Below are 21,328 nucleotides of genomic sequence, written 5' to 3'. Positions count from 1 at the left end.
GAGTGAGCTGGCGTACCGCAACGACCGGCGGTGGTGCGGGGGCCGCGGAGCAAGAGCTTGATTGATGCCGCCTGCATTTGGAAATTTGAAAATACGTACGATTAAAATGGTTAAAGGTACTGCGAATTGTACAGCCTCTCATCCTAAATGTAAACAGTGGTATAGTCTCTTGGCTTTTCATCTTCAAATTGTTTCCCATCTACATACATATTTACATTGGGATAATATAAGCCTTATTTTTCCCACTTACATTATATATTTCCTCAGTGTTTTGTATATTAATGCAGCTATATAATTATCATTAGATTTTTTTAAGCTAAAACTACTGAATGCAGCAAAGTAAAACATATTTTACTTGACAAACTGTAATTGGAAGAAGTAACTCCTAAGGGAATTTAAAGTGAAGACAAGTGTGCGTCTGTCTCCATGGGCAGAGATGGGCCACGTGCTGGTGTCAGCGTGGGGAGCAGACAGAACCTTTATTCAAGGGCCACCCGTGCGGCTCCTGCGTTTCAGACCCGGTTTACGTGCTGTCATTTACAAGACTTGCTGGTGTGCCCTTTTCTTGGGCACCGTTGCACTGCTACCTGCCTGTACATCCGTCATTTCTGCGTGCATCTTCACTCCCACACTGAGCCAGGAACTGCTTAGCTGAAAGGCTGTCTTAATTCTTCTCAGAGCTACAGCTTCTAACACAGGGCTTGGTGTGTATTTAGATACCAAATGCATGTTTGAATTAATTGGGTGAATTCTCCTATTTACAGATGGTACAGTGAAGGCACAGTTAAAAGAAACACCAGTCTTGAAATCCATTGTTTTTTAAGAAATTGCACCCCATGGTGACCAGAAAGGAAACAGCTATAGAATATACATAGAAGGAAGTGAGGAGGGAATTTATTTATGGTGATTTATCTTCATTGAAATCTTTGTTTCTCCACGTGGCTCTGAGGACGATCCAGTAGCCTTTTATCTCGACCTGCGGGACCCCCTGAGCACTTCCTGCAGGGACGCTCCCGTGGTCCCCAGCTCTCAACTTGAGTTCATCTGGGAACGTCCTGATTTCTCCCTTACCTTTGAAGGACGGTTTTTCTGGGTTCAGGGTTCTCGGTTGATCAGTTCTTTTCCTTTTAGCACTTGGCTGTGCTGGTGCACTGTCTTCTGGCCTCAGAGTCTCTGATGAGAATCTGCTGACGGTTTTATTGAGGATCCTTGTACGTGATGATTTGTTTCTTGCTGCTTTCAAGATTCTTTCTTTGTTCTTGACTTTGAAAGTGTAATTGTAATGTGTCTCGGTGTGGGTCTCTCAGTTCATTTTACTTGGATGTGATTGAGCTTCTTGGATGTTTACATTCATGTCTTTCATTAACTTTGGGGACTTTTCAGCCATTATTTTTTCTAATATTCTCTCTGCCCCCTTTCTTTTCTTTCTTCTGAGATTTTCACAATGCATATATTGGTTTGGCTTGTGCTGTCCTGTGGATCCCTTAGGTCCTTTCAGTTTTCTTTCTTTCTCTTTCTTCCTTCCTTCCTTCCTTTCTTTTCCTTTCTTCCTATTTCTCAGACTTAGTAACTTCCATAGTAACGTCCTGCTTTCAAGTTCAGTAACTTCTGCCTGCTCAAAACTGCCTTGAATCCCTTTTGTGAATTTTGCATTTCGGTCATTGTGCTCTTCAGCTCTTAAATTCCTTTTGGTTTCTGTTCAGGTTTTCTGTCTCTTCATTCACATTTCCATTCTGTTCATGCATCATTTTATTTACTTGCAACACATCTTTATGTCTTTGAACATCTTTAACATTTTTCTTTTAAAGTCTGTCAGTTTCATCAGGTGTTTTTCGGGGGTAGTTTCTGTTGGTTTATATTTTTCCCTTGAAGGATTGTACTTTCTGTTTTTAGTGCCTTATTTTTTTGTTGAACACAGTACTTTTGAATATAATAATGTGGTGGCTCTAGAAGTTAAAACCAGGATTTGATGGGTTTTTGTCATTGTTTTTCTTTATTGTTTTTTGGCTGTTGTAAGCTCTGTCTGTGTTGAGGATCAGCCTGAGGTGTAAACTTAATGTCTTATATCTTTTCTGAGCCATTCCTTGGGCATGTGTGGTCATTTTCTATTTTTTCACATATATGCAGTTATTTTTGAGTGTCACAGTCTTTAATGTCTGGTCATGACAGGGGAAAAGGGGGGAAGAGGGTATAGAAAGGCACTTCTGCTTGTTGGGGAGGGGTCGGAACAGTGGGGGGAGGTGTAGCAGCGGTGGGCGCCTGCCCCTTTGGCTGCACCTCTGTGGTCAGAAGCCACAATCAGTATCAGAGCACAGACCCCTGATATTTGGAGGACAGGGTCCTTTCTGCCCCCCTGGTTCCTGCAGGCTGCTCCAGACCCACATGCACAGCCTCCTGCTGTGCGGCTGGGGTGGGTGTGTAGGTGTCCCTGTGCTGAGACCCGACATGGACCAAAGTCGACTGTTCTTCCCCTGGAACTTGCAAGCCTGCAGGCCACCCCAGAGTTAGTTACAGCACAGATTCTGTCCGGGTGAGGAGCCGTCCGGGGGGCTGCCTGCTCTGCCGTCGCCCCAGAGTCCTCTGTCCACACCCCTGTCTTTGCCCCGTGTCGCCTTTTCGCTGCTCGTCAGTTGGATCCAGCTTGTGGACTTGTTTTTTACACTGTAGATATCTGAGGTATGAGTAACTAAAAAGTTGCTAATCTGTGTTTTTTTTCCATTTCTCTCCCTAAACAGGAAGATAGTGACCCCCCGATTCATGAGAGTCTCAGCATAGAAAATACCCTGTGGGCAGGCACGGTCGTCGCCTCGGGTAAGAAATAAGCTCGATTCCTGGCATGAATTCTCACATGTAGGTGATGCTTTGTGTTTTCAGTGACTCCAGACAAGCGTTTCTCCAGATGCTTTGCTTTACATAGTGTTGTCATGCATGTAGTAGTGGTCTGTGTGCTGAGCACATGCGTCGTCTGGGCAGTGGGCTTGGACGGTATGTGAAGGTGGCATTCGTGCCCTTCGTGTCAGCTTTGGTGCCGACTGGGGCTTGCCCTGCTTTCAGGAGCGCAGTGAATGTGAGCCTCACAGCTTTCCCTGGGACACACTAGGAAGGGGGGAAAGGAAATGCTTGTTCTGGACAAGACAGATGTGTGACCCTGCAGATGTCAGTGCTGAGCAGTGCTTGGCGCCTTCTGTCTCCTGGGCGTGGTGGGGTGGGGTGTGCAGTGCGCGGCCTCGTTGTTGCACAGCCCCACTGATCACTGAGGTTGCTCTTGCGCCACGGATCCTGACTTAGGCCTCACTCAGTCCCACACGTTAAGTCAGTGCGACAGCAGAGTTTTTGTAGTCACTAGAGTTAATTCTGCAGTGGTTGATTTCAGTGAATACTGTAGATACAGTATTCTTCCTTCTCTTAATTGTATTGCGAAATTTGTAATTGTAATTGTAATTGCAAAAATTGGGGAGAGCAGTTCCGCAGAGGAGCAGCTGCAGACAGAGCCCCAGTGTGACAGCTGATGCCCGAGGGCGAGTGGCTCCGGGCTGGGCCTCTGCCGCCTGCAGGTCGCTGTAGGGTGTTTTCCTGTTCTTTTCTCTGACGCTTGATAGACCGCAAAATGATCATTTCTTCTTGACGTGTACAGTTAGAAGACCATGCTTTCAGGAGACATGAAGAAAAGAAACTTACTAAATTCAAAATTAAATATTGTTTTTACAGTATTTCTCGTGTGTGTGAATTGCACGTGTGCTGAGGTGTCAGCGCAGGCTCTTACGCCTGATCGTGCTGACTCCGCACAGGGCAAGGGCGTCTCAGACTTGTGCAGAGGAGCCGGCGCACCTGGTACCTCTTGGCTTGAGATTAGAGGAGGAGTTTGGTCAGTCAAGTGTGTAGATCTCGTCATGTGACTTCAGGGTTAGAGTTACCACTTCAACAGACAGTAGTAAACAATGTCGCTATTTCTGTCCTCACTGAAAAGGATGTTAGCACATTGTCTCATGTTGTAAGTAGGTAAATTAGTATCGCTTAAGAAGTCATTCGAGTTTTTCAAATTTTTTTTTTAAGTTGAGATTACATTTTCTTGAACTATCCAAGTTAAATGTGCTGTTGGATAATTTTATATAAAGTTAAATGATGTAATAATACTTTCCGTCAAAATCATTAGTTAGAAAGTGTTACCTCTGTGCTTACCCTTCAAGTATCTGTGTAAGGCCCACTTTTGTGTTTTGCAGGTACTGTAATAGGTGTTGTCATTTACACTGGAAAAGAGACTCGAAGTGTAATGAACACATCCAATCCAAAAAGTAAGGTAGGCTGGACTGAGCATCGGCTGCTTTAATGGACTTGCTCTTCCTTTCGGTGAGAAAGTGGGTGTGGTTCTGAGGGCTCGTTCACATCAGCTTCTGTGTAACACAGAGTGTCAGAAATGCTGCTGGTTTAGGCTGTGAATTCTCTGTGTAACAGCATGCTGGTACTGAAGGATTTCCAAAAGTATTTTTTCTTGGTTAATCAGAGCTTTATATGTCTCTTAAATTTTTATTGTTGTATATGTAATTTGTCCATAATTCAGCAGTCAATTTTGGGTCCTTTAATTTCTCTTCAATCTATTTATTTTACAATTTACACTCTTTATTTTTACGTTGATGGTTCATTTTTAAAGTAAAGGAATCTATATTAATGTTTTGTGGTATTTAATTTGATAGTATTATATTGTTAAACTAGTTTTATTGAAGTTATTTCTGTTTCAGAAGCATATTGGAAACCAGATTTTGGTTTAAAAACTGCTTGATTATGCTCCTGTTATGGTCCTAGATTGTTATTTATGCAGTCAACGTGTGTGCAAGTTAAATCAGACAAAAAGTTAGCTTGAATTCTCAGTAGTTATTTTTTGAATAGCACATTTTGTATGATCGCGTCATGATGCATGCTGATGTCCACTGAATGAGACGCTCTTTCTGACTGAGCACGCACTCGGCTTTATTTGAAACACGGTCTGAGTGTATCTGAGCGAGCAGAACATCCTCTCACGGAGGCCCACCTTGCTTTGTGCATAATCAATGGGGAAAGTTGTCTTCTGCAGGAGATTTTATACCAAAGCAACAGAAATGAAATAATTCTTTGAAAAGATGCTGTTTAGGACAAGATGTATTCCATTTTGGGGGCTAAATACTATTTAAAAAAATAGTCAACCTTCAGAAACTAGGAAAGCATCCCTGACCCGTGACAACCCGGGCCGTCTGCAGGGCCGCCGATAGCGCTGTCCGGAGAGCGTTCTGGCTCGCCTTCCACGGGTGCGCGAGCTGTCCCAGTGGGCCTGATGGAAATTCACACCTCTGCGTTCTTTGTGCCGTGAGCAGCAGCCCTCAGCGGAGCCGGGGCCGCCTGGAGCTCGAGCCGGCAGCCCACGGTGCCAGGGATGGGGCCCCTCGACGTGGGCCTGCTTCCCTCTCAGGCGGGCTCCAGCTCGATGTGGAGGCCTACGTGTCCATCAGGGGGCACCTAAGGAGAGAAATAAAACCTCTAAGTTTGTGCATATCATTAAATCTTTCTAAGTGTTAAATGCCAGCTGTATAAGAACAAAATCCAGGAGAAGGTTACAGGCATGCTACAGTAGGCAGAAAGCTGCAGATGCAGCTTATCCGGGGGACGTCTGGCACCTGTTGGTTGGAAGGTGTGTGACAGCTCAGCCCTCAGCGGCAGGGAAGACAAGTGATGGCTCACCGTCTGTGGGACAGCAGTGTCTGTCTGCTGTAGCTTACCAAACTGGCGGGCTGCTGGACCGAAGAACCAACAGTAAATATATAAGATGTTTGGAATCATTTGCCCGAGTTTCACTGGATGTCTTCAGGGAGGCAGCACTGTTCCTAACACCCCATTCTGAGGGCCATCCTGTGCCTAGAATGTCTATGGGGACCAAGATTAAACACTAAAATATTGTTAGGTGGAGGAACATTCTGAGTAGAGAGACATCCTGAAGGCTGCTTTCCAGGTTAGAGGGCTTCCCCTCAGTCTCCCTGGGGACAGGTGAGGCAGCGTGGCGGGGTCAACTCAAATTTGAAAATTCTATTTTAAAACTTTGAACAAATCAAAAGTTTTTATTACTAAGCAGTTACTTTTATAATAATATTTGGTGGAAGTTTACATTATAAGGAATGTAACTTGAGTAACGGACTGCTTTATAAAAAACCGAGCTTGAGATATATTTAATAAGATGATACTTGATTACATTTAAGAGTGAAAAAACATTCTTACAGGAGGTTAAGAAAAATCAATTGTGACAGGTTACCATTTTCACGCCATTCATAATAATAAGTTGCTCAGAGCAAGAACGTCAGGATGAAATGATAACACAAATTGCTTCGCGCAGTTATTGTAACCCTTCGGGCGTATTGATTTGAGTTTCTAATAGAAACTTGCTTTCATCAGATGTCTTGCTGACAGACAGACAGGTGACACGTGCCATTATGTGCATTAGAGCTGCTGCTCTTGTCTGAGTTGCTGTAAAGGCATTTTCAGATAACGGAGCAAAGTAGAGCCAGCTGTGGTGTGGTTCGCACGTTGAAGCCTCAGAGCTCTCTTGGAGAATAGCTCTTATTTTGAAAGGGGGAGTTTATTAATATTTTAAAGGTTGTGTTGATTTATATTAAAATATTACAGTAAAAAGACTTATTCTCTCTTCTTGTGGTTGCATTCAGTCATAGCACCCCTTAATTATAATAGTTGCCTTCTTGAGTAGTAAAATGGTTTTGGATTTAAATGCTTGTTTATAGGTGTGATTGTGTATTTTATAGAAGAGCTACATTGTGTAGAAGATAGTATAACAGTCTTCACAGGTAGGAAAGACCCTGGGGGTGCTGCTTTTGGATAACTGTTACTAATATTAACAAGTCATCGTGCTTCAAATCTCGTCAGGAAAAGATTAAGTCAAGAAACAAACTGATAATGAAGTAGTGGAGTAGCATGTAGACCGGACCAGGCGTGGCCCTCGGGTGTGCCGCCGCACGCTTCCGTCTGGCAGCTGCTCAGTTGCAGGCGTGGCTCTGCGACAGCAGTGTGGAGATGAGTAAACTCGTAGCTTCAGGGAAGCAGTGAAGAGGTGAGGTGCTGAATGAAGAAGCAGGCCTAGAGATAACCTCTGGGACAGGATGTGCCACCAGGGTGTCAGCAGAGACTGAAACCGGAAACCCTGGACTCAGTCTCCAAATGCCTTTAAATATGAGTTTGCTTATGAAGCAGGTGTTCCAGATAGGAAACACGGAGTATACGTTATGTAAGGTAAATACTCTGAATCCCTGGGGAGACTTAGTTTTACACACAGGTCTGAACGAGACGGGCTTGCTGAGATTTGTGTGTTATGTAGCTGAATGGTAGTATGTCATCGTTTCTGAGCTGTACGCCTGAATTCCGTCATCAGATTCTTAACAGAGAAGCATGGTTTATTTAGGAAGCAGACTCGTATTTTTGTAATTGCCTTTGTTTTCTTTAACCCTTGCTTCCTTGTCCTGAGGCCATTAAGCCTGTTAGAAATTTGTGCGACTTGTGATGACTTTCTTTTCATGACGTCTCCATCTTAATGTCTATGAACTTGCAGAGCTAAGTATTTGTTTCTCCCGGATTGTCCTGAAGCATTTCTGGTGAAAGCCTTTGTGGGTGAGTTAAGCGTGACCTGAAGTGTCCAGTGAGGTGAAAATGAGCAAGCACTGCAACTTGTGAGTGGTCCTGGCGGGCGGTGGACACGGGGGGGGGGGGTGCTGACGTTGTGACGGAGGCGGAAGGGGGAGGTGATGAGACTTGCTGTTGTTCCAGGTTCTCGGAGTGAGTGTCACCGTTCCCGGGGCTGTGCTGGGTCTGTGGTGTAGACGGCCTGTGTCACTGTGCGAACTGGGTCCCTTCATGATCACGGTGAATCGGACACAGGTTGTGTGCGTGGTGTGGGTTCCAAGAGACTTTGCTGGGGAAAATGTCAAGAAGTCAGCTGGAAGGGGAGGTCACTTGGTCTTACTGTGCCCTGGGAAAGCCTGTGAGGGCAGGGCTTTCGGGCCCCCACCGTGGTCCTCCTTCTTGGACAGAGAAGCCCGTCAGGGAAGGCACTGCTGCCCCTGGCAGGCCACGTGGGGTGCCCGTCCTCGGGGCTGCCGCCCGGCGAGGACACCCGGCAGGTTGGGCGGCTGATCCAAGCACAGCCCTTCACCGGGGAGGGCAGCCGAGCCCCGTGCCCGCCGGCTCCTTGTGCGGGAGCCCCCAGCGCACGGCCAGCACCAGCGGCCCCAGTGCGGGGCGGGCCCAGGGCGCGGGGCTGGTCCGTCCTGGCCGCCGTTTCTCTGAGCCGCTGGCGGTGGGCCTGCCCGGGTTGAGGAATTACGTTCTTTTCTTGGGAGCAGCTCATGCTGTTTTCCCCGCAGGATTACTTCTTCTAAGCAATAATTTACAAATACATACATTCCTCAGAAACAAACTTTGACCACATCTGGGTCCAACTTAATTGTCTTCGTGCATCTGAAATACGTTCTGGATTCTAACGGCTTTTTTAAGATTTGATTTACTGATGTTAGAGCAGCAACTGTACCATACCTTCTTTTTTTATAACTGCATTAACTAAATGTGTATGATAAATTTAACATGAAATTGAACTGCTCTCTTCGTCTGTGTAATTAGTGCTGTCAGCTAATAATTACCTTTTGCAAAACTTTAAAATGTATCATGTGAGTTTGTTTTCCCACTATAATAAGCTGTTAACTGCCTGAGATTTCTTTTTGAGGGGCAGTTATCCACATCAAATGTTTCTGAAAAACTAGTTTTTAAACTGCTTAATACCATCAAAATCATTTTTTTTGAGGCCTTGAGTTCAGAAAAAAATTTTTGAACTATTATTTGAACATAATTAGAACACAAAACTTCTATGGGATAAATTACGATGGCGTAGTAAATGTTATTTACCTGTGGGATAAATTAATTACAAGGTAAATTGTAATTGGTGTCCCAAGGTATTTCTTTGTAATATTTTCAAGAGACAATAGAAAAATGAGCCTAAAGCATGTTAGTGAAGGTTAATTTGTTCCCTCCACCAGTGAACAGAGCCTTCAAATTAGAAAGCTTCAGTGAAATAAATTAGTTGAAGTTTAATATTTTTAAACTGTGGTGTCCTGGTGACACCTTGAGAAGAGCCCTGGGTCACGCAGACCGGGCGCTGCAGAGTCCGCCCAGCGTGCCCCTTCCAGGACGCAGTGGCTACTTCAGTCATCACCCAGAGCTGAGTCTAGGACAGCTTCTGCCTGTGACTGAAGAGGAGATGTGATGAGAAGGGCTCTGAGTCTGAGCGTTGATGTAACATTCCCATTGGTGAGTGGTGGTTTGCGCTTTCCACACGTCTGTGGCCAGGTGGCAGGCGTGCTGGTCCCCAGGAGCCTCGGGAGGGCTTGGGTGCTGAAGCCTGACTCCATGTGCACCCTCTGCCCTGGCCACCGCCGCCGCGGGTCTCCTGAGTCCGTGTGGCCTCGGGGCGGGGGATAAACGCAGTCTGTAAAGAGATTATATTGGGGCGGGGGGGGGGTTCTGTCATAGAGACGTTTGTCTCCTGTCTCTTTCCCCTCACTTTCTACGTAGTAAACCCTTAATAAATAACTTAACTTGGAGTGTGACTTGCTCTGCTGGCATTAAGGATAGTTGTGTGTGTGTGTGTTTTTTTAATACTTAAAGTGACTTCAAAGTTAATGAGCAGATTTAGGAAGCTAGGCCTAGAGCTCAAATTTGTGCCTTCTAGCTAGAAGTCATAGCTAGACTTCTGTTAACCCTGCTGTCAGTACTGACGCGAATATAAAGCACTTTTCTTCGCGGCGCGGCGCTGACAGCTGATGCCGTGCTGCAGACAGCCGCCTGACTGCTGCGCTGCCGCGGGACGGACGCGGAAGTAAGTGGGGAAAAGTCACGTGTAACGTTGCCACATCCAGTTCGTTAACCTGTGGAGATGAGCAGCTTGTGCGCCGTATCGTTCAGAGAAGGGTTTGTTTTGTTTGGGGTGAGTGTTTAGCCATTCAAGCAACAGAGTTCTTAAGTTAAAGTCAATAATTTGTTTTTTTATTACAATTAGAAAAATTGTTTCACAGCCTTAAGATACAGACATGGTCTGAAACACACAAGATAAGAGAACAGAATTTTCATAATGGATCAATTTAAGACGTTTTTAATTCCAAACAATATAAAGAAAAATTGCCCCTTCCAAGGTTTAATTTCAGTCTGAGCTGCTGCGTTTGCCGGAACTTCAGACGAGCGTGATGACGTTGCGGCGGCACTGCTTCGGGGGGAAGGCGCGCTTCCCCGCGGCGGCCGTCGGCGCGGTCACTGTGGAGCGCACCTGGACTCCAGAGGAGATGAGACCAAAGCATGGCCCCCAGCTGTTCGGTCAGCAGCCCTCGCCCGAGGCGCGCGCCTGAAGCGTGGGGGCTTTCTGGATAAGGAATCACAACAGTTCTGAAGGGAGCTCATGGTTGCTAATTAAATAAAACAAAAATAAATAAATAGGCTCTCAGACATTTTAAAGCTCATGTCGCGTGCGCAGTCGCATTTAATACACATTTTGCATCGTTGTGAGGACATGTCACGTGCTAGACAGCAGCTCCTCGTCTGTCCTGCCCTAACTCCGAGCTGGCACCTTGAAGGAAGGAAGGAAGGACGTGGAAGAGCTCCCAGAGCTAGACTGGCGCCAGGACAGGCCGTCCGTGCATGCTCTGCAGGTGGATGCAGGTGGTTTAACTACTGCCCCCTTAAAATGCCTGCGAGTAGTTGAAGAATGAAAACGTTCAGCTTGTTGTCTTGTCAACGCAACACGGTTAGTTTTCAAGCTGAAGTGGAAGTTTCCGGCTGTCGTGCTGCCAGGGCGGTGGGGTCCTTCGCTTGCTGGCCCAGCCCACGTCTGGCTGTTGTCTGATTGCATTCCTGCTGGTTCTGGGGGTTGTGCTGGTCCGGCCGTGAGCTCCTGTTACTGATTCGTGTAAAGGGCCTCTTCCTGTTTATACTCTGTGATACCAACTCAACCACGTGCGTTATGGTTCCTGCTGATAAACTGAGCACAGCCCCTGGGGTCCTTTGGTGCGTCACCCTCTCCCGGGTTCCTGGATGCTGAGCTCCTCCACCCGCACAGCGAGCGCTTTCTGTCTGGTGCTTCGTGCCGAGCAGGAGACACAGGTGCATCCTTCCCTCAAGAAGTCAGCACCTGCTGATGTGGGAGACGCAGCAACAGATAAGAAAGTGACTTGACCTCGGTGGTCTTCGTGTTCCTAGGATGCTTGGGGAGCACTGAAAATTGACCCTAAGAACCTGGGTGTGTTGGGGAGGCATGCCCCCGGGGGGTTCAGACCTGAGAGGAGGGGATACACCCAGTGTCGTGGGCATGTGCGTGGTGGAAGGCATGACGGGGGCCGAGGGCGAGTAACCTGTCGAGGGGTTGATCTCAGGCTCTTCCCTGACACTGATGGAACCGCATCCTGGAGCCAGGGACATGACACGGGGCGGGAACACACGCTTAGATCGCTCTGACAGCTCTGCAGAGGGCTGACTTAAAAGACAAGACAGAAAACCTGCTAGGTGTGGCCACACCTGCTTCAGACCATTTCGCGTTGACGTCTCTGCAGCACGGGGTCCAGACACATAGCGGGAGACATCGTCGATGCTCAGAAACGTAGGCAGAGGTGCACGAGCCCCCGGGGTTTAAACGGCTCGTGGAGCTCGGGGTAGAGTGCCTGCTTTGCGTGTGCGGGGCCCTGGGTTCGGTCCCCAGCACCTCCATCAAATAAACAAGTGAATCTTTAAAAAAATTAAATATGAATATAAAGAAAAAGCACAGTGGTCCGGTGCTCAGCTTTCGAGTTCCTCACTGCAGGCGGACCCTGGGGTGTTGCCGGTTGGTTCCAGACACCACAGTAAAGCGAGCCCCGCAGATGCTTTGTTCACAGTGCACACAGAGCGATGTTTGCGCTCCCTGTGGTCGGTGTGCAGGCAGTGCACACACCTTCACTAAAATACTTCACTGCCAGGAGATGCTACCATTGTCTGAGCCTTCGTCGAGTCATGGGAGTGACATCAGAGATCACTGTAACAAGTAGAGCAATGATGAAGAAGCTTGCAATATTGTAAGAATTTCCAAAATGTGACAGACATGAAGTGAGCAAATGCTGTTGGAAAAAGGGCACCGACAGACTTGCTGGACACATGGTTGCCACGGACCTTGTTTGTAGAAATCACAGACTCTGTGAAGGGCGACAGGCGAGGTGTGCCTGCAGGTTTAAACAAACTCCACCGTCCTGCAGACACGGCTGTAGTTGGCAGGATCTGGTGCTGTGGGGACTCGGGAGGCCAGGTCTTCAGGGAATTGGAGTGGAGGTTAAGGCACGATTGTGGAGAAGACAGTGCACATGCTCCCACCGCAACGCCTCGTCCCGCCTGCCCCAGGAAAGCAGCACCCCGGAGTGGGGTGTGGAGCAGGGCCGTGCCCCCAGGAGGGAGGGTGCAGGCTGGAGAGAGGAAGGCAGGAGCTCGAAGTTACCTGCATGGCTTCTGACCACCGTGGTGCTGGCAGCTTGCTGGCAGCTGGCACGGGAGGTCACCAGGGCCTGCCCACTCCTGGGGGCCACTCAGCTGCCGTCTCCCATCCGGGAGCCTAGATGTTGGGGGTGGGGAAACAGCCTGGCAAAGACCTGAAAGCAACTTAACTTAAATCTGAAACACTAATTACTAACCTTAATGAGTTAACTGGGATGTGACCAGATTATATCCCGTCAGAGTAAATGTTAAGAAATTTGTTTTGGGAAAGTAAAAACCTTTGTACATCCAAGCCTACATCCTATGAAAATGACATCCGCTCCCTAAAACTTGCCGAGTGCTGGTGTGTCGAGGTGCTTTTGACACTTGCCGGTAGAATTCTAGGTGCAGTGAGGTATGACCGGTATCTCCCGGTCAAGATGGAGACTCGAGGATTAGTTGGAGTCACAGGGGTGGATCCCACACCAGTGAAAACTGGGTGAGCTCGGGCCAAGGTGGGTTCTCTGTGCCTCCAAGAATGGGGGTCTGGTCAGAGGAGGACTGCAAGTAAGGCAGAGTTGGATGTGCAGCAGAGGAAAGCTTCAGGACAGGAAATAACCACAGGTGTCAAGTGCCGTGAACTGGTAAGATTTGGACTGCAAGACGGTGGTGGAGCTGGCAGGAGGACTTCGACAAGCGGGACTTCCAGGAAGTGCGACCAGCTGTGGCATGCCGAGGAGGGGCACGGTGGATGAGGTTCACGGGTGCTCTGAGGCACCGGACAGAGAACATGGTCCTGTTTCAAGGCCAGGCCAGTAGCAAGGAAGAGGCAGAAGGTCCCGAAGACGAAGTGGCTGGAATGAATCCCAGAGGAAGCAGGGGGTGTCTTCAGCCAAGAGGAGGGGTGGCACCAACTCTGGGAGGGACGTCACGTCTCGTGAACCAGCGGACGCTGGTGGGTTCAGAGTAGCTGGGTGGGGGCACACTAGGCTCTGCCTGCAAGGACCCGCCAGGTGTCAAGGTGAAGATGCACGCGGGAGCCCCTCCTGGCTCTGGATGGGGTGGAGCCAGGAGCAGGTCCTCTCAGCAGAGGCCCGTTGTGGGCAGGTGAAAAGTCTGCCCCACCTGCCCCACCTGGGGGGGCTCTTCTCCCTCAGTCCCGCCTCGTCTGCCCGCTTCACCCAGCGGGGTGGGGAGGGAAGTCAGGGACGTTGTGAAGGTGACCTGGAAGAATCATGAGAGAGTGGAAGGCCCCTCAGGCCGGACCTCCACATCCAGGGCTCTGGGGGGCCTGCCCTCTGGCTGAAGGAGCCAGGAGACTGTGAGCAGTGGCGCTTCGAAGGTGAGTCAGCAGGAGCACAAATGAGGGCACCGGCGCCGCGGCCACCTCCATCACCTGCGGCTACAGCTGACACCCCAGCTCCTGCCCGGGGTGGGGGGTGAAACCAGACCACGTCCAGCTGTAAACAGACATTTCAAGCCACACAGATAGGTGGGGACACATCTAGAGAAGCAAAGCGGGCCTCAGACCCAGACCGGGTGTGGCACAGCTTTTGAAATGATCAGATGAGGGTGTAAAAGGACTGCCGACAGGCTCAGGGCGTCAGGAGGGAAAGCACACGCTGTGCGAGAAGAGGTGGGACAGTGTGACCGGGATGTGGGTCTTCTGAGGAAGCATCGGAAGGAAAGGCAGAACCAGCGTCAGCGTGCGGGGAGCCTGTGCGAGCCCTGCGGTGGGCGGACGGGGCCCTGGAAGGAAGCGGAGAGCTCGTGGGTGTCCCAGCAGCAACTTCCCAAGCCGAGAAGCAGAAAGAAAGAGGAATGAAAAAGGGAGACGGAAACTGGGGCAGGGCATCCAGGAAGTGTGGCAGCCCCGGCAGGTGGGGCGCACCTGTGATGGGAGGACCAGCCGGAGAGGAGGGGGCAGAAGTACTCCAGCTGGAAGTGGCGGGGGCTTTCTGACTCGGGCGGACACCTGACCACAGACCTGGGCCGCTCGGAGACGCCACGCTGGGTAAACGTCGAAAAGTCTAAACGCAGCTGTAGATCGTTCCAACTGCAGCAAACCCGAAAGAAGCCGGAAAAACTAAAGCGCTGGCCTGAAAAAGGCACACAGTCCTTCCCGCATGTGGGGTCGGCTAGGACCCCTCAATGTGGCTGCACAAACTGGCGCAGGGGGAGGCCCCGGGGGTTCCGTCCAGTCACTGGATGGGGCAGGGGGTTCCTGATGACCCGAGGGGACTGAAGGGACTCGCTTGAGGCTTCCAGAATCCAGAAGGGAAAGGGACTCAACACATGCCAGCAGTTGAAGAAGCTGGACGCTGGACTCCCTCACCTCCGCCTCCTCCCCGGCCCAGCAAGAGGCAGGAGCAGAGAGGCGTGGGGCACAGGCAGGTGCTCCCTGGGCCGCTGGCGTGGGGGCCGCTGGCATGGGCGCCGCTGGCATGGGCGGCGGGCCGTCCCCTGGTGGTGTGGTCTGTCGTCAGCGGAAGAACTGAGCCCTGTGTGTGGGGCTCGTCAGCACTTTGGTGCTGCCATCGTGGGTGAACCTATTATATATTTAATGTTTTAAGCATTCGTAAGTTTAATCCACACAAATAAAATGGCATTATGTTTCTTGTAAAATAATGTTGCCATGTACACACAGAAGTTGGGCCGCAGGCCCAGCCTCCCGGGAGGGTCACACGCGGGGCGGAGGAGGGCCGGCCTCCCGCCGAGGCCGGAGGAGCTGTTGTGGGCAGGAAGGGTGGGCGCTGGGCGCACCGAGCCGGGCTCTCAGCGGTGCCACGGGGCCCTCCTGGTGGCCCACCTGACCCAGATGGCCATGCTCTTCAGGAGAATGTGCCTCCTGCGCAGAGCCTCCCACTGGCCGAGCAGTCGAGACGATGAGTATGGTCGCGGCCCGACGCCGGCTTCAAGGCTGTGGTCAGCTCGCTGCAGGTGGCCCGATGGGCTGGGCCTTGGTGTCGGGGGCCACCAGACGGCCACACACGCACGTGAGGCCTCCCTCCCCTCCAGGGTGTGTTGTGGCTGCGACGGGAAGACGGAGCGCCCGCGTGGGCTCTGGTATTTCAGGACATCACACGGTCGTGTGAGAATAATGCACCTGAGTTCTGGTGGTGACACTGCCGTTCTGAACACCATGTCGCCTGTTCTGAAAGAAAAGTGAAGAAGAGGTGCCTGACCTGCAGTGCATCATCACTGAAGAGGGTCTGACCATGAAGCCACTTCCAGCAGCTCCTCTTACCACTTGATTCTCTTCACACAACTGACACGATGATCGCTGAGGAGGAAGGTGCCATTTCCTTGAGAGGCTTATTTCCTGAGGGCAGTTCCGCATCAGGTAAACGTCACCTCTCTGAGAGACACTAGACGACGCCTGGGGTGAAGATTGTGTCGCTGAGAGTCTGGGGCCCAGGAGAGAGTCCTTTGGGGCCTGGTGTTGCTGTGCAGGGGAGGAGGCCTGCTCGCCCCCCCGGCCCCTGGCCCTGGCGGCTTTGAGACCAGCAGAGCACGGCCTCCTGTGCAGCCCAGAGCCTCGGGGCTCCCCGCTGTCCCCCTCTGCCCCGGGCTCAAGACCCAGGCCCAGCCAGTGAATAGGGACGGTCCCAGTAGAACCTACTTGTGGCCCCGGGAGAAAGCCCCTCAGGAGAGCCTCGGTAGAATGAGTGGGTAAGGTGAGGCGGGTTGTCCTTTGGTTGCTGCACCGGACAGACGACTCCCTCAGTGGAGTATTCACTTCTGTGGGAGTTGTTTTGGTTACACATTTAATCTTTTGATTCAGTTTGTTCTTTCCCCGAAGTATGGTAATGGATGCCAGTTGGGCAAGTTTTACCATTTACCATTTAAATGGAAATAGTCAAGAAGAACATTTTGATAAGCAAGATCTGACCAGTCTTCATCTCGTGGCCCTCAGGGAAGTCTGGGTGGTTGGTGGGACGTAGACCCAGAGGTCTGACCACGAGAAGGAAAGAAGCGTCTCTGGTTCACATCACAGCCCAGGAAGCCCCCAGCGGGCGCGTCCGCCAGGGAGGCCAGCCTGCAGGGACGGCCAGGCTGTGAGCCCCTTGCACGGGAGCTGGGAATCGTGGCTGACGGAGTGAAGCTCGGGTGACAGATGTCGCTCAAGAGCACTTCGTGCATTGTCAAGGCCATCGGGTTGGAAATAGCTAAGGTCATAAGAGGTCAGCAATGAGTTATAAACGAGGTAAACCAAGATGAAGCCATTTTATGTGCTGGTTATTAGTGTGGAATTAATCTTGTTAAAGTTAATGAGTTCTGCAGTTTTTGTTTGAAGCATCTTTTGCCTGCATTTTTCACGTAGAACACAGACAGGTGACTCCCATGCAGAAGTGGTGCATGTTGGGCGCCCCCCATCAAGATGCCAGAATTGTCCGAATTCCTCCTGTCTCCTGCCTCCTGACTCCCGTCTCCGGGCGGCCCGCCCAGCGGCAGTGTCAGAACTCTTCACCTTTGAGCGCGAAGGCCTCTTTTCTCAGCTCACTGGCAGCCTGGGGCGCCTGAGCCACACGCCACTCCACCTTGACGCGTGTCCCGCGTTCCTGTGGCCTTTGCTCCACGGGCAGCCGAGGTGCCCAGGGGGTCCTAGGGGTGCCGACCCTACCTCGGCGGCTGACGTGGCCTCAAAGTGAGAGCCTGTTGGGGATGTTTTGCCACAAGACGGCTCACCTGTTACTGGAATTTTAGTTCTTTTAGTTCGGGGCAACCTCATTGTTCGGTGGCTGCTTGTTTTTAACAGCTAATACGTGTAATTACGTTTAAGGTAAGTGCGCTCCGAGTGGTTTAACAGCATTTTGGGGTTGGAGTTGTGACCTCGCAGCTGTCCTCTGGTGGCCGCATAATTGATTTGGGTCTGAGGGCTCTCAGGTTTGATAGGCGCCTAACACAGGGTCTCCTTGGGGAAGGTTCGCTCGTTTCCAGTGACCCTGAGCGGCCATCTGGTGCGACTCTAAGTGCCCTGTCATCTGCTGCTAACTGCTGTCACCTGCCTTGCAGGCCTTGGCGGAGGTGGCGGGAGGGGCCGCACGTGGCCCTGGTGCTGGGGTCCCCCGGGCACGCGCACCTGTGCCCCCGGGAGAGCACGGTGGGGACGGGGCTTTCTAGGTAGGAGCGGTTTTAAGTCAATTTGCATTTTAATACACAGGTATGAAAGATGGTGACCGTCTTTGTGAGGTTATTAATTCGCTCAGTCCAAGTGCGTTGCCTGTTTTATGATTTGTTTCAACGGTTCTGGTGCCGAGTAGCCTGTTAGGCTGGGGAGATTGTTTCCACGACATTCCACGGAAGACTTCTTTCATCCCCTTTCTCAGGCGGGGCGCTGGCCTGCAGCACCGTGTCGCACTGATGTATTCCACTGGTAGTTTAAAGAGCAGGGAGAGTGCCCTGAAGTGAGGGCTGAGCTGTCCCCTGTGGCACGGGCACAGCTGACACCCGTGGGCTAGAAAGTCCCCTGTGGCATGGGTGCAGCTGACACCCGTGGACTAGAGAGATGTGTGTATCAAACAGTTTACAAAAGGAAGCCAGCTGTGTTTCCCTACATACTGTGGCTTCCTGGCATGCATCATTAACCCTCATTAGCTACTTCCTTTTACGAAGATTCTTGTAGTCTTGAACATTGCATGTTAGCATTTTCTGCCCCTCCAACTGGAAATCATTTGCTTTATTGTGGAGTGTCAAGTTGCTCTGGTTTCTGATGCGCTCTAATTGGTACTTTAGAGTGTGATCATCGTGCGATGCCACGCCATGCACTGCTTTATTTGGAAATTAATACAGACCTTTTCACTTCAACTGTCGATCTGGGCAACTTTTCACACAATTCCCAACTCTTGGGATTGCTTACAAGCCGTTAAGTATGAAATGGTTCATAAAATGTCTTTGAAGACATAAAGTAACACCAAAATTTTAGATGGTTAGAAATAGTGTTACATTTTGCCAACATACCAGTAATCAACATCTTAAATAAACAGTTTTAATAATAAAAAGGGTGATTAAGATGAAAAGTTTATTTAACCGTATTATGCTTCTCGTTTAAAAATTTCAGCAAAGCTGCTCAATTCCATCTCCCTTTCCAAAGTATGCAAATCATGAAAACCATGGATTTTGAAAACTAAGTAACATTGATTCACAGTTAGGTGTTTGACCAGTGTGAGAACTTTTCTTTCATTTTTTTCCCTCTCTTTTGTCATAGAATCACAAAGAGGCGATGTGCATTTCATTGACAGAATTTCATGAGTTCAGTGAAACAGCGGTCAGAGTTCTGCTTCCAGTAAATACCGTAGACACATCTTGTCAACTCAGCTAAGGACTCTTGATTTAAAAACACTATTGAGTGGTTTTACGTAGTGATGGGTGCCAGATATCTGGAGATTGGGGTGGAGACCTTAAGTGGTCCATAAATTCCTGCATATTTACACAATAAACCAAGATGCGTTGAAGGAGGTAGTGACACCATCGCAGGTTGCGTGTGTCTCGGCCTCGTGGTTCAGTGGACACGGCGGCAGACGCCGCACACAGCCAGCACGCCAGACGTGCTGGGCTGAACTGCCCCACACAGCACCCAGGCACCGGGTCTCTCCTGCTGTCATCTTTCCCCCTGACATACTGTTACTTAGAAAGAACAACTTCATAATACTGTCTCTGGGACTCGAGTAGTCCTTAATGAAACTAGACTTCCTGGAATCTGTTATGTAAAAGCACCGTTGACTAACGTCTGGTAGCTTCCCTTGCACAAGCCGTTAAATGTGTCGTACCTGTTGGTCTGCCAAAGGAAGGATTTAAATGCTCCCATTCCAAAATTAATCACCAAACGAATCTCAGACTTTATTTCAGAAATTCATCTGTCTCATGACCTCTTAATGAAGAAAATCAGGACTAGAAATTAAAATTTCACTGTAAATTAATGTCCTTGTTTACTGTTAAAAATTTACCCACTCCCTTTCCCCAGATTTTATCAGGAAGTAACTAAGCAAGTGAAAGGGTGTTTTCCCCCATTCCGTGCAGTTTCTTTAAAAACCCAGCAGTGCTTCTGGCCACGTCCCAGGAGGGCTTCAGGGAGACGGGTGGGTCTGTGCCCCACAGCCACAGCTGCCAGGTGCTCGCTCTGCTCGGGAAAGGACGTTCTGCTCTGTGTCCCTCTGTGAAGCCCCAGCCTTTCCCATCATCTGTGGCCCAACAATTCCAAGCCACCGACAGGAATAATTCCTTCAGTTCCTCACTTTCTGGATGTTAGAAAGATATCAGATAATTTTTTTCAGCTCTCGGAAGAGTTCAGAGGGTTCCCTGAAGGGACGCTGTGGTGGGGCTTTTGGGGTGTGGAACATTCGATGCCCCTGGCTATGTGTTCAGTCCTTACCTTAGCGAGCATGAACAGAGCCCAGATTTTAATGATGTTATTATTAATGTGCTTAAAATACAAGGTTATTTTCTATTCAATAATATATTTTCTCAATTGTATTTAAGTAAATATTTGAGTATATTTTAAGGGTGTTTCTAAAAGGCACACACACACACACACACACACACACACACACACACACACACACGGTATTTAAGACAAGGGACTCGCCACATTCAGGAGATAATAAAGACACACACATGCACGCGCCTCCCAGAAGAAAAGCGTGCTGAGTGGTGCAGTCCCTTCAGCGTGGACTGAGAGACAGACCGGAGAGTGAGAAGCAGTGATGCCCCACACCTCAGCAGGTTTGCAAGGCGCCGCGGTCTTCCCTTTCTTACTGAGTCTGTTAAAATTTTAAGACTCCTAGTAAAAGCCTTTCTTTGAAAATATCAGAGCCGTTTAGAGTTATTGTTAGAAAAATCTGTTTTTCATGTTCCTAGGGGAAAAAGAATTCCAGAGGGTGTGGGGTCTCGTAAAGTCTTTGAAGCGGCATAAAACAGCCAGAATTCCTAGGCCTGCCAGTGACCACGCACATAATCTGCCCTTACTGGGTTTGTTCCAGACTTTTTCTTCTTTTAACACAATGAGAGCATCCCTAATCTCTAAACTCATGCGTACTGTGTTTTCAGATTGTAAGAATTAGAGAGTAGGTTAAGGCTATTTGTAAAATATCTGTTGAAATAAATATAAAATTACCAAAATCAACTGCTTATTCAATTAGGTTAAATTGAAATCAAACGCCTGACCTCAAGTTTCGCTTGTGTGACTGGTGTTGAATGTTGAGGTTTCTGGCGTCAGTGGATAGCTTTGGTTATTGAAGTAATTATTTTGAATTGGTGGGTGGTCTTGGCAAAACAGTTTAAAATTGATAGCTTCCTACATCGTTAAGGCAAAAATAAGGTAAAAATCCGCAAGATCTCAAAACCATGAACGTAAGCTGTTGTTACAGTTTTATTGACTTGGTTTGTGGGTCTGAATCTTTTTTTAAAAGGTGTCAGCCCTGTGCCACTGTGCTGACTGGACGCTGTGTCTGTACGCAGGGTTCCCTGTATGACAGGAGATACTTAGGAAATTTCCACCCATGTGTAATTCGGCATATTAAAAGTCTATGAATTCTGTCTTGGATTCTTCATGACAACAGAGATATTTAGGGTGACTTTTTTTGTTAAGAAAACTAAGATAACGTATATTAAATATACTGAATTCGCTGAATTTAAGACTGAAGTTCTGTTCTCACCAAAAGCAGGCTTCTGGCCTTCAGGGGAAAAAAAAGCATCAAACTTGAGTGCCCTCTGCTGGCGAAGCCAGGGAGTGCAGCCCTTCCTCTCCATTCTCTCCCCTAGTCGGGGCGTGTCATGAATGAGCAGGGACAGCCTTGGGGGGAAGGGGACAGTTGGCCACGCTCAAGCT

General features: G+C 49.2%; 1 protein-coding gene across 13 annotated transcripts in view; it reads left to right on the top strand.

Moving 5' to 3' along the window:
- Window positions 1-21,328, top strand: part of ATP9B (ATPase phospholipid transporting 9B (putative)) — a 155,676-nt gene that overhangs the window by 67,471 nt on the left and 66,877 nt on the right. For all 13 annotated transcript variants that reach the window (XM_032470609.1, XM_032470608.1, XM_032470614.1 and 10 more), the window contains 2 exons: window positions 2,736-2,811; window positions 4,221-4,297. In XM_032470609.1, coding sequence (XP_032326500.1) covers window positions 2,736-2,811; window positions 4,221-4,297 — 153 coding nt within the window. The remainder of the gene's footprint in view (window positions 1-2,735; window positions 2,812-4,220; window positions 4,298-21,328) is intronic.

Source organism: Camelus ferus, chromosome 30 (genome assembly GCF_009834535.1).
Source record: "Camelus ferus isolate YT-003-E chromosome 30, BCGSAC_Cfer_1.0, whole genome shotgun sequence".
NCBI lineage: Eukaryota > Metazoa > Chordata > Mammalia > Artiodactyla > Camelidae > Camelus > Camelus ferus.
The sequence above is the reverse complement of the archived record's forward strand: the minus strand, read 5'-3'. Positions and strand labels throughout refer to the sequence as shown.